This window comes from Cetorhinus maximus, chromosome 28, assembly GCF_964194155.1.
Source record: "Cetorhinus maximus chromosome 28, sCetMax3.hap1.1, whole genome shotgun sequence".
Taxonomy (NCBI): Eukaryota; Metazoa; Chordata; class Chondrichthyes; order Lamniformes; family Cetorhinidae; genus Cetorhinus; species Cetorhinus maximus.
In genome coordinates, this window is record NC_135906.1 from 21468583 (window position 1) to 21488050 (window position 19468).

A 19468-nucleotide genomic window follows, 5' to 3' on the forward strand; every position below is an offset into this window, starting at 1 on the left:
ACTTTCAATTAGAGCAAGATACATATCAATCTCAGTTTAATATCCAGTTTCGCGGGATAATGCCAGGGCACGCTCCCGGTGATTGGGCACTTTTATTGGATCATATAATTGCACAGCCTTTACAACATTCTGCTTCCCACTGCCCCCTTTAGTTCCGGAATAATAAATTTCCTGCTTTACCATCTCGACTCGTGGATTGAAAACGGTGTCCACAAACTACCAAGTCTTTACATCGCAGAAACAGACCATTCAGCTCAACTAGTCCATGCTGGTGTCGATGCTCCCAGCAAGCCTCCTCCTGCCCCATTAGCACGCCTTCTATTCCTCTCTCCCTCACGCGTTTATCCAGATTCTCCTCAAACACACCTACTCTATTCGCCTCAACCACTCCCTGTGGTAGCGAGTTCCACATTCTCACCACTGGATTTCTCCTGAATCCCCCGGTGGGTTTATTAGTGACTGCCTTACATTTACGCCGCTAATTTTGGTATCCCCCGCCCCCTTCATTTTCCCTACACCTACCCTCGCTAAGCCTTTCAGGACCTTAAATAATCTCTTTAAATTTAAATTGGCCTGGTTTAGAGGAAGGAACGACTACATGAGACATTTGCTCTTAACTGCAACACCATGACTGATGTAGGAATGCACTCCAGGATAGTGTCACATTTCCTCGCCCAGTCACTGTGCTTCAGAACTTACTTTGCATCTGTTTCAACAACCCTAATAAGCGGCTACATAAATGTAAGCTTTTCCTCACAGTTCCCTGATTGTACCGTTGCATGGAGTTCCTTGCCTGCCCTCTACTGACTAATACCTACCCAGTTACTCTAAACCTCCCACTTAATTTTATAATTTTAGGCCTCCCAGCCTTCCTAAAGTTTGAGTCGCTGATGTCGTAACGTGATGGTTATTCAGATAAATGGTCAACAGAGATCCTGGCTCGAGGCTGTTCACACACACACACACACACACACAGTCCCTGATTCCCTGATAGAAACAGGTTGGATTGGCATGGAGGCGAGATTGATGGAGGGAGAGGAATCTGCAGGAAATCTGAAATAAAAACAGGAAAGACGCTGAAAAAAAAAAGGTAGGGAAAGCGTCCAGCATCTGGCAAAAGGGAAGGCCGGTTCGTGGGCCTTTAGGCGGAGACCTCTTCATCGAAACTCAACCCTAAAGGAAAGCTCGCGTTTATGTAAAGTCTTCCCCGGCCACCAGTGCTCCACAACGAATGAAGTTCTGAAGCATGGTTAGCGCCGTATTGTAGAAAACACGGCAGCGAGTATGGCCACCCACAAGCTCCCACTAAAGGCAACCCGACAATGGCCAAATAACCTGCTCTGGTGATGCTGGTTGAGGGATAAATAGTGTCCAGGACACCCGGGGAGAACCCGCCTAGTCTTCCAACAGCGTTACAGGATCTAAATGGGACTAGTCTCTTACCCGGCGATAAACCACGGCCTTCTCTGGATAAAACACACCAACCTTTATTCCTGGTTCCCCTGGTAACCCTCGGACTCCATTTACTCCAGGACGACCCTGTTCAATAAAATAAAAAGCAAGCTGCATTCACACCTCGTAAAAGTTTTACACCGGGGTTAATTGTGACCAAGGTTTGCATCCGTTGAATAAAGAGTATTTGCATTTTAACAGTTCCATTTCAGATCAAAACACCCTCACACACAATAGATTGTCTTCACTGACCTGGTTGCATCAGCAAATTCAGCCACCTTTTTTGTGTCAGCAATTTTGTTTTTAATAAACTCGTTCACGAGACGTGAGCGTCCTTGGCTGGGCCCGGCATTTATTGCCCATCCCTAAATGCCCCTTGAGAAGGTGGTGGGTGAGCTGCCTTCTTGAACCGCTGCAGCCCATGCGGTGTAGGTACACCCACAGTGCGGTTAGGGAGGGAGTTCCAGGGTTTTGACCCAGCGACAGTGAAGGAACGGCCGATATATTTCCAAGTCAGGATGGCGTGTGACTTGGGAGGGGGGGGACTTGCAGGTGGTGGTGTTCCCATGTGTCTGCTGCCCTTGTCCTTCTAGATGGTAGAGGTCATGGGTTTGGAAGGTTGTGTCGAAGGAACATTGACCGGTTTTCTTGGTAGTGGCTGATGAAGGGACATTGACCGGTCCTCCATGACAAGACACCCACTCTTTACTTTTGTCTAACGCTATGGCTCAGGCCTGGACCAGAGGGGCAGAATCTTAGTTTAATGCCTCACTCAAAAGGCAGATTCTCAAAGGAAACACCGACAAAAGATCTGAAGGGTTTTTCCCACATTTTCCTTCCCACGCTGACTACAATATTAATCACAAAATAGGTTATTTTCCATCTTCTCATGCAAAGCGGCCATTCTGGTCACCACCAGAACACAGCGAGTTTTAACTGGCCTACAAACTTAAATTGGTTCAACATCAACTTGAATGTCAGGGAGAACTTTTTCACTTTACAGGTGCTCAATGACGGGGATAATTTCCCTGACTCAGCAGTGGAAGCAAAACTGCACAGAATTAATGTTTCAAATACAGTTGGATGCTACGATGGATGAGTTAAAAGACTGGAGGGATAGGCTTTGATGGGCCAAATTACCTTCTCTTACCCTTGACTTTTCTTGAGTTATGACGCAAGTAATTAACTTATCGCTTTGATCCTAACTAAATCATTAAGTTTGGTCAAGTGTTATTACCAACTCCCTCACACACGTATTGCTAATTTATATTGGTCTACTAAACGTTCTAGGAGATAAAGAGTTGCTTTATGGAGCTTAAAATGAAATTGTAAGGGAAGCGGTGTGGCAATGATTACTCACTTACTCCAGATGATTACTCACTATTCGAGCAAAGCTAGCGGTCCTCAGACACAGAGTTCATCAAAGATTCTGAGACTTTCACTTTGTAAACAAGTAACCATCACTCAATCGCCACCCCACCCCCCAGCTCAATCATGCATAAGGGCCACACGGACAGGATAGCAGGTAATGAGAGTTTGTGAGCGTGAGACGGAGGGATGCAGAGACGAGACGAGGCGGACATAGGGAGAGACGAGGCAGACGGAAAAGAAAAGAGGAGACAGGGAGGGGGAGGGGGTGAATGGGGCAGGTGGGAGAGCGGAAAGGGAGGGGGAGCAGGGCCGAAAGGTTGGGGGGGGGAATCAGGGCAGAGTGGAAAGGGTGAGGGTGGAAGGGGGATGGAGAGTAAGAGAAAAAGAGAGGAGAGAGTGGGAGGGAGCAGGGGAGAGGTAGGGATGAGAGAGGAGGGGGTGCAGAGGGGGAATTGTGGGCAGGTTGAAGAGGGGAATGGATTAAGAATAATGAAAGAGAGAACACAAGGAAGAGAAGGAATGAGAAGAGAGAAAAAGAGAAATAGAGCCTGCGAACCAGATAAAGAGACATGATAACATGAGACAGGTGCAGCATCTACAACATCATTAGGGTGAGGTGATGCCAGCTCTTCACTGGATTCCTGATTTCTGTGCGGATCAGTGTGAAGCAATCCCAAGCAAAGCTCGGGTGGCTTTTGTACAAGAATGTACATGTTCCTTGTACACAGTCCAAGTCTGCAACAAAAGGTCTCAGCCAACCTTCGGGATTAGAGAGCAGGAGCTTGGACTCCTGCCAGCTCACTTGCAAACCCTCGGCCAAGAATGTCGCATTATATACCGTTCACTGAGGACATTCAGGGAGCCACAATCACTCGAGGCAGGTCACTGAGTGAACAGCGTCACCACACTCGCAGCTTTAGAAATAACTACTCTGAAGCGCAGGAGGTTCGTGATGGCGGTTTTGAAAGCTTGGCGATAATATTTGCAAACATCAAGTTGACACGAGATTTAAACTGTAGATGAGGGAGCGGCCCTAAGATCGCGGCCCCTTGAGATATGGCTTGATCAGGATAGCGAGCGTTCTGGCTGTATTGCAGGTTTTAACACTGCTACAACACAGCTTCCATTGTTTAATTGGCAAAAACACTAGAATATAATCGAGAAGGGGGAGGGTAAAGAAAGACTGAATGCACAGAAGTGATGTGAATCTGCCCAAGAATGATTATCCAACACCAGTTGATGCAGAACATGAGTTCTGATTATGAGCAGAGGCAAACTAGATAACATTCCCTCGAATTTGGAAGCTTAAGGGGTGATTTGATTGAAGTTTTTAAGATATGGTAGAAGGAGAGGAAATGTCTCTGCTGGTTGGGGAGCCTAGGGCTCGGTGGGACAGAGTCTAAACATTATAGTCAGAGCTTTCAGGAATCGAATCAGGAAACGCTTCTACACACAACCAGTGTTAGAATTGGGAACTCTCGTCTGTCAATGGCTGTTCTGTTTGGTTCCCCATAAATGCGACTGTGCTAAATCGCCTCCCTGTGGTAGCGAGTTCCACATCTCACCGCTCTCTGGATAAAGAGGTTTCTCCCTTGGAGATTGGATATGACACGGGTTGATGGTCATTTTCAGTTTGGACCAAGCGGTGAGCTGGAGATTGTGGAGCAACGATCCATTAGAAACTCTGCCGAACCCCCCCCTTTCTCGAAAACGAACCCTGTTAATTTGAACAAAGGAGGCTCCTACCCTTCTTCCCGGCTTTCCTGTCGGCCCCATAGATCCGTGGATACCTGGAGGACCCTAGAACAGAAAGAGAGACTTGCATTTACATAGCACCTTTAACAACCTCAAGGTGTCCCTCACTTAACGTGGCGTAGTCACTGTTATAACGTAGGAAACATGGAAACCAATTTGCGCACAGCAAGCTCCCACAAACAGCAGTGTGATAATAACCAGATAATCTGTTTTGGTGATGTGGACTGAGGGATGAATGCACACCAGGGAGAACGCCCTTGATCTCGGAATAAAGTGCCCCGGGATGTCCACCCGAGAGGGCAGAGGGAGCCTCTGCTTAATGGCTCGTCCAAAAGACGGCGCCCACTGACAGTGCAGCACCACCTCAACAGGCACAGCAAAGCGTGTAAGAACTTTAACAGTCCTCATCCAACTTTCTCCGTTTACTATTTAAACACAGTCCTTCGGGTTCTGGTTCTTTTGGTGTCTTTCAAAAGCTCTCCGTTTTGACCTGGAGATGTTTCCGTCAGGGCCGTCATATTGTTGCGGGACGAGGGGGGAGGGGGAGTTATCTTGCGCTGACCCACAGTGTCTTTCAAGCGTCCCTCTCTACACAGCCCTGAGTTGTGCGCGTGGAGCCAATGGTTACGCGCCGAATCGCACCACAACGTGAGCGCGGGTAAAGATTTGTCAGACATGGGCTGGAATTTTACGGCCCTGTCATGCCGGGAAGCGGGCTGTAAAATGCAACGCGCCGCGTCCTAATCGCCATTGGCTTTGGCGGGACCATAAAATCCCGCTGGCGTAAAATTCCACCACCATGGTTTCAGCTTTTACCTGTGGACCCATTTCACCAGAATCTCCTTTCTGACCTTCGCTACCAGGGAGACCCTGTAAAGGGAGAGGGGGGTGGGGGGGAGGGAGGTGAGAAAAGAAACATTAAAATAAGTCTGGTTAGATACCATTATTGTTCTCCCTTAACCATTCTATCTACAGGTCCTTCCTTCTTCAGTGTTACACAGGCGCAATAGGACTTAATGAAATTCAGTAACAATTTTCAATTGGAAATAATTTTGGAAAAAAAAAGACGACGGTGAACTTTCCCCACTAATAACCTCCGACCTCGAAAGAGTAGGACGCTGTTCCAGGCCCCTGTCCCCATCTCAAGTGTAGGGAGGCTGTAAGAATTGGCCAAAGGGCATAGCAGGAGGGGAGACAGAAACAAAAGCGTTAAATCAGTTGGGCAACTCCCAGCGTCGAACCGCAGACAGACAGCTGGTGGGGATCTACGATCCGACTAACCATCCTCCCTCTCCCTCTGGTCGCCGATAGTGACTAAAGTTTTCCATGCTCGATGAGGCATGTTGACTCTGACCCTTAGGTCATTCCCAGGCCCGGACTGGAGATTCATCAGCTTCGCTTCCACGGGCCAGGATTCTCCCTTCGTCGGGCGGGCTCGAGTGGGCAGCTGACCGCTGCCCGCGATCGGGGGGGGGGCCGGACCGCGATTTCGCGCCGATTGAGGCCCGCCCAGCGTGAAACGCATGCTTCAGCGCTCGGCGCTGCCCCGTGTGGAGGTGGAGGGGAGGGCGAGTGCGCAGGTTCACACAAGAGCACAGAGCTGCCGCAGGGAGACGAAGAGAGTTTTGAAAATTAAAAAACGAAAGAGCTTTAGCATGTTAAGAAACACGTCCCCTCGTGTGTGACTCTGTCACACGAGCAGGGGACACGTTAGAAATTAGTTCGGAAAATTTTTAATTTTTTTTTAAACGGCGGATCCCGCCCGTGGATGAGGTTTGGCAAAAAAACCCAAAGGCCGCTTGGCCTTTTCGCCCACCCCTGCCTACCACAAGGCTGGACAGGCAGCAAATAATTTAATCCAGTTACATTGTTAACGGCCTTAACAGGCCTTTCAGTTGTCGGCGGCTGCGCTACCGACTCCTGCGCGTGCCCGCCGAATGAAACATCGCGCAATGTCACCGCTCACCTGCTCGGTGAAAAATCCTGCCCAAGGTCCTTCAGGGGACCACTAACTAACCGTAGCCCCCCTCTCCCACCCTCTCTTCACACGTACTTGGCCATTGGGAAACGTGGAGACAAACTCACACCCCTGTAAGTTTACCACAAGACAAACCAACTACAACCGAAACTACCGACTTAACTCCAATCCTTCATGATATTGAGTTACGCAGAGAGGTCCAAAGCTCTAACCTGTGTCGGATTGGGGGTGGGGGGGGAGGTGGAGGTGGGGTGGGTTTAGTAGGATTAGCAGTGCCACACTTGCCGCCAGCTGGTCACTATCCAAAGTCCACCACCAGAAAAAGTGTGTGAATGGGGACATGGAGTGAAGAAGAGGTCAGGCCGATCCAATGCCCCTCTCCCAATGGTCATTGAGCTGTTTGGCACTTGTCCCCTCAGGTCACACATGAAGAATGTCTTCCTGGACTCTCTCCGGTGTGAGGAGCAGCGCGAGCCCCCACATTCAGGAGAGGAAGTTCTTGGGAAGTCAATAAAATATGGAAAAAGCCCAAACACGTTCACAGCTTATTACTGGAAGCAACTGAAGTGCAAAAGTGACCAATAGTGTCTCCAAATCAAAGGCTCAGTTGAAACAACAGCATAACGAGACGCTGTTGATGCTGGAACCTCCCAATTACTTTCTCACTGATCAAACCTCAGACTCACCATAGGGCCTGGTCTTCCTGTGAGGCCTACTGAACCAGATGGGCCCTTCATAGCAAGCTAGAAAATAAACACAAGAGAGGCTGTGAGTTACAAACAAGTCAGTTCAGAAAGGCCAAGGCTTAGGGCCTTTCAGATTATGAAAGGGTTTGATAGGGTAAATATAGAGATGTTTCCACTTGTGGAGAGACCAAAACTCGGCATCATAAGCACAAGGAAGCCACTAATTAATCCAATAGGATATTCAGGAGAAACGTCTTTACCCAGCATGTTCCACATTCTCACCGCTCTCCAGCATAAGGAGTGGTTGAAATGAACAGCGTGGATGCACTGAAGGGGCAGCTGGATAAACATATGAGGGAGACGGGTATAGAACGGCATGCAGGTAGGGTGAGATGAAGTAGAGGGGGAGGAGACACACTTGGAGCATAAGCGCCAGCATTGACCCGTCGGGCCGAATGGCCTGTTTCTGTGCTCAGATGTGCCTCTCCACAATGCTCTGGGAATGAGAAACATGTGATAGGCTTCTGGAGGCAGTCGGGCTTTTTGTCGATCGGGTTGAATTTTTAGTTCTCGTCCTGGGGGTATTACAGATTCGAGCAAACCCCCTGTATCAGTCCCTTATTTATTGGAACATTGGGAACAGGAGGCCATTCAGTCCCTTGAGCCTGTTCCTTCATTCAATTAGATCACAGCTGGCCAACCTTGGTTCTATATCACTTCCAACATTTGCTTGCCAAAAGTCTTCAGTGTCAAAAGTTCTGAGGTTACTGAGCCCCTGCAGTTAGGTCTGGGACTGATAGACAATCACTTACCCTTGCTTGTTGCAGGATAGACAATCACTTACCCTTGCTTGTTGGAGGATAGACAATCACTTACCCTTGCTTGTTGCAGGATGGACTGAGCTTGATATTCTTGGGCTGAGACAACGGGGCCCTTAGCACCATCTCCACCAAACTGGAACTGGAAATATGAAAGGCAAAGCAGACGTCAAGAGTACGCGTGCTTGATCCGATTCTGCAGTCACACAAAATCATTACAGTGCAAAAAGGAGGCCATTCAGCCCATCGTATCTGCACCAGCTCTCGGAATGAGCAATTCACTTAGTGTCATTCTCCTGCCTTCTGAAACCCATTAGGCTGGCTCGGAGATGGCATCTCAATCACCTCTGATGTTCAGCTCATGTTACCTCTCGCTCTCCTTCTAACCCAGAATGGATTCTATTCTGTATTCAGCAGGAGTTTGTACTTCCAGTGCAACGTTCTCTCCAATATCTCATACTCTCCATATAACTCATCGTTGTAAATCCCATGTAACTTGCTATTCTGGTATCTACACCATGTTTATCTTCCTCTTCCAATATTTGTTCTTTCTCTTGTACCTCATTATTCGGTATCGATTACCCACCATGTTCCTCCCTCCCCAGTGCCTGTTGCTCTGTGTAGTTCTCTCCCCAGTGCCTGTTACCTTGTGAAGTTCTCTCCCCAGTGCCTGTTACCCTGTGTAGCTCTCTCCTCAGTGCCTGTTACCCTGTGTAGTTCTCTCCCCAGTGCCTGTTACCCTGTGTAGCTCTCTCCCCAGTGCCTGTTACCCTGTGTAGCTCTCTCCCCAGTGCCTGTTACTCTGTGTAGCTCTCCGCCCAGTGCCTGTTACCCTGTGTAGCTCTCTCCCCAGTGCCTGTTACTCTGTGTAGCTCTCTCCCCAGTGCCTGTTACCCTGTGTAGCTCTCTCCCCAGTGCCTGTTACTCTGTGTAGCTCTCTCCCCAGTGCCTGTTACCCTGTACGGCTCCCTCCCCAGTGCCTGTTACTCTGTGTAGCTCTCTCCCCAGTGCCTGTTACCCTATACGGCTCCCTCCCCAGTGCCTGTTACTCTGTGTAGCTCTCTCCCCAGTGCCTGTTACCCTGTGTAGCTCTCTCCCCAGTGCCTGTTACCCTGTGTAGCTCTCTCCCCAGTGCCTGTTACCCTGTGTAGCTCTCTCCCCAGTGCCTGTTACTCTGTGTAGCTCTCTCCCCAGTGCCTGTTACCCTGTGTAGCTCTCTCCCCAGTGCCTGTTACCCTGTACGGCTCCCTCCCCAGTGCCTGTTACTCTGTGTGGCTCTCCTCAGTGCCTGTTACCCTGTATGGCTCCCTCTCCAGTGCCTGTTACTCTGTGTTGCTCTCTCTCCAGTGGTCTACTCCTCTACTTAGCCCCTCACCTGCAAATTTCGGATGCTGTGCTGTTCTGGGCCACTCTAAGATCAATGAAAGAACAAAAGGGAAAATGCTGCAAACGTCTTTTTGCCTCTGATAGACGGAGGAGGGTGGTTAACATTGTGGACGAGCGCAGGACTTCTTCCAGCTGCCCTAGTTGGTAATTATTCCTCAACAACAAGATTAAAATAGGTTATCTGGTCATTGTTGCACTGCTGTTTGTGGGATCTTGCTGTGCCCAAATTGGCTCCTGTACTTCCTACGTTATGAGGGCGACTACACTTTCAAGGTGCTTAATTGGGTGTAAGGCACTTCAGGATGTCCTGGGATCATGAAAGGCTTTACACAGAGACACGTCTTTCTTTAGGGTCCTTTAGAGTTGATGCTAATGAAGAGATCTCTGCGTAAAACACTAACCAGTCTCCCCTTTGTCCAGAGTGTTTTCCCTGCCATTTTTAAGCATCTTTCTTCTTTTTGTTTCCAGATTTCCAGATTCATGGTTTTCTCTACCTCCATCAATCTCACCTCGTTGTGAACGCAGCCTATTTCTATCAGAGACTGTGCACATGAACAGCCTAGAGTCAGGAACCCTATTGACCATTTATCTGAATAGCCATCACATAACGACATCAGCCACTTAACTTCACGAAGGCCTGAAGGCCTAACGTTACACAACTAAGTTACAGGTTTAGCATAACCAGCAGTTATTAGTCAAGTAGTGGGCAGGCAGGGGACGCCATGGTAACGGTTTAACCGAGGAATTCTGAGGGAAAGCTTATATTTACGTCACAGCTCATTGGGTTGTGGAAGCAGAGTGAAGTCATTTCTGAAACATTGACTTGTCACATAGTGATGGCCATTCTACACATCATCTGCAACCAGCAAAGAGGAAAATAAGCAGACCATTGTTTTTTAAAGAAACAGTTGAGGGAGCATCACTGGCCAGGATACTGGGAGAGCTCAGTGTTCCTTATGTAGCAGCACATTCTACCTAAACCCTTAGAACATTGCAGGTGGGACCTTGGCTTAAAGCCTCTTCTGAAGGAGATTATTATAAACCAATAGTTCAAAGCATCCAACTGGGTAGTGAACAGCTACAAGAGTAAGATGACTGAATTAACCACTCCCTTAAACCTGCTGCTGTATCCATAGTATAACAGGCAAAAGACGCACTGCAGCAACTCGCCAAGCCTCCTTAGACAGAGCCTTCCAAACCCACGACCTCTACCACCTAGAAGGACAAGGGCAGCAGACACATGGGAACACCACCAAGTGGAAGTTCCCCTCCAAGTCACTCACCATCCTGACTTGGAAATGTATCGGCCGTTCCTTCACTGTCGCTGGGTCAAAATCCTGGAACTCCCTTCCTAACAGCACTGTGGGTGTACCTACACCACATGGACTGCAGCGGCTCAATAAGGCAGCTCACCACCACCTTCTCAAGGGCAATTAGGAATGGGCAATAAATGCTGGCCTAGCCAGTGAAGCCAACATCCCATGGATGAAGTAGTAAATGAGTTCGAAAAAGGTACAAGAATGAATTCTCCCTTGTAATCTATTGTCAATCACTCTAAGCCTCCAGTTCTAGGTGACAAGCTTTAATAGCCTCTCATGCTGCTAGAAAACAGGGAAAGGCAAAAGCAACGATATTTAGTCTTAATTCACAGAGGGAGTTGCCATGAGTACAGGCTGTTGGAACAAGGTTCAGGAATATATAATCTGTATCCACCCCAAAGAGTTCTTGGAGCTGACACTAGCTACGAATGCTGGGGAAAAGCGACACCCAATCTGGGCACAGCAAGATCCCACGAAACTGCAAAGAAAATAAACAGCCAGATAATCTGCGTCAGTGACGTTGGACTGGGAGGTAAATATTGCCCAGGAGACTGGGGAGAACCCCCCCCACCCCCCGAGCTCTCCTTTGAAATCTTCACTATTCAACCGGGAGGGCGGGACAAAGTTATTGGGGCAAAAGCAAAATACTGCGGATGCTGGAAATCGGAAACAAAAACAGAAAACGCTGGGAAAGAGTCAGCGGGACTGACAGCGTCTGTGGAGAGAGAAAGAGAGTTAACGTTTCAAATCCGTGTGACTCTTTTTCAGAATCCAAAGACCCTAATTAAAGACCCTAACTGCACTTGGAAGGGCACAACGATGAGGCGTGGAGGGAAGGGAAGCGTCAGACCAGGTACTGGAAGGAACGTTTTGAGGTCCTGTTACGGTACGTGGTTGGGTCAAAGCTTCTCTCTGCCCTGGGCCGCGCTGCGCTTGACGGGAGAACGTTTTGCACTCGCACGGCGGGATTTTCCCCACCCGCCCGCCCGCCCACCCACTGGGATCTTGCTGCCCCACCGCAAGTCAATGGACTTCCAGCAGGGGGCGCCCACCTCGCCCATGGCATGGGGGGGTGCGGGCCCGATTAAGCAAGCCAAGACGGAAAATAAAAAGCAACGTACTAAACCGAGGGCCTTTCGCTGCAGTGCAGTCTCCAGAGATGCCCGAGATTAAACTGTTAACGTCTCTCAGCTCTTGAAATTCTACCACACTCCGCGCACAGAGTCCCTGATAACAAGCTGTCAGTCCTCATGCTGAAAGACAAAGAGGGTCACAGCCCTTTCGGTCTATCGGAAGGTGAAATGACTCCCCTGTTTTCTTGGCAAACCAGGCGTCAAGAGCAGCTTAAAATCGAGGGCAGCGTCCTCCAATCCACGCCAACCTGAGCACCATCCCCGCCCCCACCCCACCTTCAGAACGGGCACCGGCTACCTCAGCCTTCTAGCTTCCCCAGCCTCGGGACACGCCAGGCTTCTCGGTTCTGGAACCAATTTTTCTCGCTGTCAATCAAAGGGTGGCTTCACAGGAGCAAAGGCGGTGGTGGGGTGGGGGGGGTGGTGGGGGGGTGGGGGGGTGTGTGGTGGTGGTGGGAGAGGTGGGGGATGGGGGGGCGGAGAAAACTTCTCCCTGTGAAGATTTGACCTCCGATGTCGTCTGCGGCCGATTTTCTGATGTGTTCTGAGCTGAGGGAAAGCGCGTCAGTGCTTCTCCAAGGTAATTCATTCTGAAGTCGGCCCGGTAAGCTGCGCAGCCTAAATTCAATTTTCAGCTGTCAAAAAGTGATCTCTCGCTATTTTATCTGAGTTACCTTCTACTTAGCTCCCAGGCAGAAACAGAAGGAGGAGAGCACAGGAGGAAACGTAAGTGAAATCTTGATTATGATGGGATGGAGGGCACAACATCGCCCTCCACTCACCATCACTAGGCAGCAGCCAAATTATGAGTGGGGGACTCTTGTGGCATTTGAAACACAGGAAATAGGGGCACGAGTAGGTTTTCTTTATTCAATCACGGGATGCGGGTGTTGCCAGCATTTATTGCCCGTCCCTAATTGCCCTTGAGATGGTGATGGTGAGTCACCCGCTGCCTTGGAATCGCTGCCGTCCGTGTGGTGTAGGTACACCCACCGTGCTGGTAGCGACGCTATACGGCCCTTCAAGCCTGCACCGCCATTTAATAAGATCGTGGCTATTTTTCTACCTCAACTCCTCTTTTCCCCCACCCTATTTCCCCCTGGGAAATCGAATAGGAGCTTTCAAAATTACAAGGGTTTCTTAATATTGTGGAGAGGGGGAAAAACTGCATCCAGAGGCAGGAGGGTCTGTAAGTAACTCTTTCGAGTTATCAACAGTCACAGATTGTAACTCTTTCGAGTACAATCACAGTTCTTGGTTTTTCCAGGAGTGGGACGTGAACCCACAACCCTCTGATTCAAAGGCGAGGGTGCTATGAACCGAGCCACAGCTGACACCAAGTAGGTGGACACAGATTTAAAATAATTGGTTAAAAAAATTATCAGGAGGAAGATGAGGAGAGCTTTTGAAGAAAAACCTGGCAAGTTATCATTTCTTTTTATTTTTCTTTCATGGGGTGTGGGTGTCGCCGGCCAGGCCAGCATTTGTTGCCCTTCCCTAATTGCCCCTTGAACTGAGTGGCCTTGCTCGGCCATTCCAGACAGTAGTTAAAAGCCAACCACCATTGCTGTGGGGCCTGGGGTCACGTGTAGGTCCAGACCGGGTAAGGACGGCAGATTTCCTTCCCTAAAAGGGCACTAGTGAACCCAGGTGGGCTCACGCGCTGGAAGGCGCTGCCTGAAAGGGCGGTGGAAGCAGATTCAATAACAACGTTCAAAATTGAATTGGATGAATCCTTGAAGGAGAAAGGAAGAGGAAACAAAATGCAGGGCTATGAGGGAAAGAGCTGGAGATTGGGACTAATCAAAGAGCCAGCACAGGCATGATGGGCTGAATGGCCTCCTTCTCAGCCGTACCATTCTATGCTCCTTTTAAAATAACGGCACACCAATAGCTTTCATTTCATTTGTTCCTGGCAAAGTCAGCGCCCATCGTCCATCGCCAATTGCTCGGGGGGTGGGGGGTGGGGGGTGGGGGGTGGGGGGTGGGGGGTGGGGGGGGGGGGGGGGTGGGTGGGGGGGGGGGTAGGGATAAGCTGCCCCCTCCCCCCACCGAGCCGCAGCAGCGCGCAGGGGCAATGGGAATCACCGTTCCTGAAATAAAACCCGAGCGCAGATCAGAGAACTCACCGGTAACATCAGCATGGTCCCAGGGGGGCCCTGTAAACCATCGACACCTGGGAGTCCGGCACGTCCTGGGGGACCCTACGTTTAAACAGGGAGAGAGAGAGAGAAAAAAGAAAATAGAAACGCCTGTCAAAACGAAAAGCCAGAGGTCAGGTACAGTCATGTCTTGTTGACAGCAAAGGAACATAAAGCCCGGAGCAAATACTGGCTGATACCGCAGACATGTTTCACACGCCTCACTATCTGTCAGTGGAATGATGAATATCTTACCTCACGTCAATCTAAGACAGCAAGCAGCCTTCCACTCGACATGTTTCGCTGCTGTACAACAACCTTTCCACTGACATACCAAGGTTCAGCCAGAGAAACAAATTAGCGTCTGCATGTCTCCCGAGGGGGGCGGGGGGTGTAACAGTGCCTGAAGTCAGTAAGACGGAGCGGAGGTGTGCGTATTGCTGGGCACGTGTCTGACAACCGGGAATGAGACTGTGCTTAGGGGCACAACTCCCGGCTTTGCACAAGTGGAGATAAGGGTGACCCACCCAGCAGGCCCACAAGGTCCAGTGAGCCGACTTACCCTGACAGCTAGACTCAGCGGCCGGGGTACCGGGCCCATCACAGGGAAACTCTGCGAGATAAACCGGGATCTTAGCAGGCGATAGGGGCAGTGAACTGATACCCCAGGGTCAGGAGCTGATGGGGCAGTGTGTAAATACCCCAGGATCAGGAGTTGATGGGGCAGTGTGTAAATACCCCGGGGTCAGGAGTTGATGGGGCAGTGTGTAAATACCCCGGGGTCAGGAGTTGATGGGTCAGTGTGTAAATACCCCAGGGTCAGGAGCTGATGGGGCAGTGTGAAAATACCCCAGGATCAGGAGTTGATGGGGCAGTGTGTAAATACCCCGGGGTCAGGAGTTGATGGGTCAGTGTGTAAATACCCCAGGATCAGGAGTTGATGGGGCAGTGTGTAAATACCCCAGGGTCAGGAGTTGATGGGGCAGTGTGTAAATACCCCAGGGTCAGGAGTTGATGGGCAGTGTGTAACTACCCCAGGGTCAGGAGTTGATGGGGCAGTGTGTAAATACCCCAGGGTCAGGAGCTGATGGGGCAGCGTGTAAATACCCCAGGGTCAGGAGTTGATGGGGTAGTGTGTAAATACCCCAGGGTCAGGAGTTGATGGGGCAGTGTGTAAATACCCCATGGTCAGGAGCTGACTGGATAGAGCACCAATGTCCCAGGGTCAGGAACACCGAGAAACCCAGTACCAAATGAGAAACAGGGACTCTCGGTGCGGAACGAGCAAGTCTGAGAGGTTCCAAGTAAACAAGCAGTGAAGATTAAAAAAACGTTCGGAGTGGCACAAACTGAGCTAATCCCGTTTGTCATTGTACATTGTGCAGGGATCCTCCATCGGGCTTGGCCCTAGTGGGCACCCTGTAACGTGAGCTATCTGGAGCTTTTATTTCAGAAGTCTTGCTGCATAAGGATACACTTTCCTTCCTCCCTCTGAAACTGGCAGCTCTATATCCATAGCCCAGGGGTCAGAACAATGCAAACCACATGTCACCAATGCAGGAAAGGACGCCAGTGGCGTTTGAAAGGGAAGAGCCTCTTTCTTCAAACTGCCGAGGCAGTTTTCCAGGTCTTCTCCCAAGGGAAATGAAGAAACCCTAACAAAACTCATCTGCCCTTCTTACGTTTTCTCTCTCTCTCTCTCTCTCGTTCTCTCCTCTTCCCTTGAAGAGCTAGGCGGGCAGGTCTATTGAAGGCAGGGTTCGATTTTCTCCCAGGGCCCCTGACTTTTGGAACTGAGAGGACCCAAAAATAAAATTGTTATGACTGGAGCTTGCGACCCTAACAAAAAACATACCCAGGAGGAGGAAATGGGGAGGGGGCGGGGAGAATGGTCGGGACTGCTGAAGGGACAGCCTGTGTGTGTGTGTCTTTTTGAGCGACCACCGCTCGCTACAACAGTCAAAATTTCCCTTTTCAGTTTAAGTAAAAAAGGAGAGCTCTGGAGGCAAGCTGTCTGCGATGTGAAATCAGCCAAAGATCTGAGGATTTTCATCCGCGTTTAATGAATGTAAAGAACAAAGGGTTCGACGAGCAGCGGGTCATTCACATGGTCGGGGTGTGGGGGTGTACGGAGAAGTAGACACATTCTACAGTTCGCAGTGTGTAATTTAACTCATATGGAGCAGCCACGACTCCGCGCTCAGTCATTCCGATGCAATGTTTGCTCCAAGTTCAGTAACAATGAGCAGATGTCCCTTAAAGGCCATCCTTTATCACTCGATCTTTGACTAGGCATACATTCGGTCCCAAGACTGAATTAGGGAAAGGATAAACAAAATCTAGAAACTCTTTGCTCCGGAGGAAGGATCGATGCTAAGGGATGCCGCGCAGGGGCAAGAAAGGAGTTAAAAGACAAGAGTTATTTCATCTGAAGGATTGGGGAAATATTGCCAGTGAAAGTCAACACTAAACGTGGGATCAATATGGAACAAATATTGGGCCTTTCACATCCTCAGAGTTCCCCAAAGTGTTTCAAAGCCAGTGAGTTACTTGCAAAGCCGCGTGTTCCTAACACAGAGCAATGTGATGCACTCTGGAGAGAAGGTTCTGAGAAGGTGGGCCACAGCGGGGGCTAGTCTAACACACAATCCTTTTAAGGCAATCCTACTTTTCAGAGGTGGGACACGGGCAACCGCAGAAGCTGGTCAGATCTGGGAATGCCTCTCCGATTTACTTACAGAAAAGCGGTACCGATTGGGGGGGGGTGCCAACACGGTCCAGCATGATCCAAACCAGATGACTCTCAAAACGCTTTTTCAATTTGTCGCCTGGAGGTTTCTAAACATGCCGAGGTGCTCACAAAATAAAGACGCCGGGGGCATCTCGGTTCAAGTTACTAATCCAAAACTAGGGCTCGCCAACATAAGACCGTCACTAATAAATCCAATGGGGGGTTTAGGAGAAACCTCTTTAACCAGAGAGTGGCGGGAATGTGGAACTCACTACTGCAGGGAGCGGTTGATGCAAATAGCGTAGGCACATTTAAGGGGAAGTTAGATGAGGGGATGAGGGAGAAAGGAATAAAAGGTTAGGCTGATAGGGTGAGACGAAGTAAGGTGAAAGGAGACTTGTGGGGAGCTAGTATGGAGCAGGTGGGCCAAATAGCCTGTTTCTGAGCTGCAGTTTCTATATAATTGTACATGTAACAGAAATACAAGAATAAACAAAGAAACAGAGGGTGCGACTGAACTCTGCAGGTCAGCTTTTGAACCAGATCGCAGTGCAGTCTTGTAGCACTTCTATATTTAGTCGTGCCTTTGGTGTAACACTTGTCAAAAGCTCTTCATGGTGTGTGTGCATTTTTAAGAAGCGAGCGGGGACCGCTGAGGTAAATGCAACAGGCCGAGGGATATTTACATCTAAATGACAGGTTGAAGAGTTAAAGCCGTCAGCTGCAGTGGTCCTCCGCAGAGCGCTGTAAATGTTCCCCTTGTGTGGTGGGACTGGCATCAGCTCTCAGAAGGCGTCAGCTCCTTCAGGCGGCTGTCAGCGAGATGGCTGCGGTACATCACCGACACACACACACACAATACTGGAGGGTAACAGCACAGCTGGACCCAGCCACTCAAGGAAGACACTGACTTACTGGGCTGCAAAGCAGGGGAGTTTTCAAGGAGATTCCTTCAGCCAACAGATCTTCCGATGCCACAGAAGGTGAATACAGGGATAGGGTCCGATTATGTAAAAACGAGCGGCAGGGAGGGAGGGAGGGAGAGAGAGAAACAAGGAGGGAAAGAACCAGAGAGAGCGAGGGAACGAGAGATTAAAGAACAAGACAAGAAAATGAGAGAGAGAGAGAGAAACAAGGAGGGAAAGAACCAGAGAGAGCGAGGGAACGAGAGATTAAAGGACACGACAAGAAAATGAGGGAGAGAGAGAAGCAAGGAGGGAAAGAACCAGAGAGAGCGAGGGAACGAGAGATTAAAGAACAAGACAAGAAAATGAGGGAGAGGGGAGGGAAATAAAAAGGAATGGAAGAGATGGAGAATAGGGAGAAGAAGGAGGAGGAGAAATAAAGGGAGGGAGGGAGATGGAGAGAATGAAAAAGAGAGAAATTAACACGAAAAGGAAGAACAAGAGTGATGGAGATGGACTGAGGGAGATTGATTTGATAATCAGGGTTTGTTTAAAGATAGTAAATTAACGAACTCAGATACACTAATTGTCTGACATTTATCTTAGTGTGATCAATATCCTTATGAAAATGAGTGGCCTCATTAGCGAGTTACACAAGGTTCAGAGAACCTGCTTAGTTCATGGTCAAAACATCTCTGATGGTCTCTGTTGACCTCTAATACTTACCTCAAAAACCACCATTCTCCTTTAAACCGGTGGCTTGCTTGTTTTGCTGTTGCAAAACATGGTATTTTGTACTAGACTAGAAGACACTCATTATGTGTTTCAAATCATCTGTTGGCTCAAATTCATCTTTTTTAAATGGCCTCCCCTCTCAACATAGAGGAACAACAGCATGTGTGGTATTTATTGTGCACGCAAGAGGGAACATCACATGGAAATCATTGAGCATCATCAGAACACATGGAAGTTCCTTGGTCCCAGGGGACTGCTCTGGCCATGGATCATATACAATCTTCCCTCGGGGGTTCTCAATGATCCCTGGTGCCTCGAATGTGGCTTCAGAAAATGTGCTGACTTCCAACGCCCTACCCGAGATACCATGGAGGATCCCACTGTATCCATGGAGACCAGCTTGGCAACCTGCGCTGCACGAGGTTAAAAATAACAACAATGCCCCAACTGACCATCGCCCTACCTCGGTGCGGCTACACTCTTCAGTGCGGCCAGGCATTCACGTCCACGTGTAACCACGGTAACGGTTAAATGGCGACGCTTACCGTTGGTCCTGGGTCACCAGGCTGTCCACGCAGGCCCATCGAACCTGGAGATCCCGGAGGGCCCTGCAAGAAAAGGAATTCAGACCAAGGTCAAGGCCTCGCAAGGAATCGGACAATATCTGATTGCTATTGGAGACCACAAGAGATATTCTTCAGAGACATTTAACGTGAACCAGACTTTTCTCTCTCTTCTTTTTTTGGTTTCAAGGAAAATGCGAAGCAAAATCAACGTTTAGTTTGTCAGGATTCTGAGGAGCAAGCTTCTCAATTTCGTCACCCTTCCCTCAGCAGGATGATACAAGGGTTATTTGGTTACTCTAGGTTCCAGAGAGAGCAAAAAAGGACAGATGACATTTCTCCCATTTACACTGGGTAAGAATGTGGATCGTAGAGTGCCAACAGTTCCTCTGTCAGCACTTCCACCCATCCAAGACAGATTGAGTAGGAATGGCAGCATCGCTAAGCCACATTTGGTGAGACCCCACCCGGAACACTGTGCGCAGTTTTGGTCTC

The 19468-nt window shown here is 49.3% G+C and overlaps 1 protein-coding gene across 1 annotated transcript in view; it reads right to left on the minus strand.

The window, feature by feature from the left end:
* LOC144668908 (uncharacterized) overlaps nucleotides 1-19468 on the minus strand; it is a 253801-nt gene that overhangs the window by 130838 nt on the left and 103495 nt on the right. The window contains exons 11-17 of the mRNA XM_078531379.1: nucleotides 18956-19018; nucleotides 14028-14102; nucleotides 8119-8202; nucleotides 7243-7299; nucleotides 5395-5448; nucleotides 4570-4623; nucleotides 1486-1539 (exon numbers count right to left, since the gene is read on the minus strand). Of these exons, the coding sequence (XP_078387505.1) occupies nucleotides 1486-1539; nucleotides 4570-4623; nucleotides 5395-5448; nucleotides 7243-7299; nucleotides 8119-8202; nucleotides 14028-14102; nucleotides 18956-19018 (441 nt within the window). The remainder of the gene's footprint in view (nucleotides 1-1485; nucleotides 1540-4569; nucleotides 4624-5394; nucleotides 5449-7242; nucleotides 7300-8118; nucleotides 8203-14027; nucleotides 14103-18955; nucleotides 19019-19468) is intronic.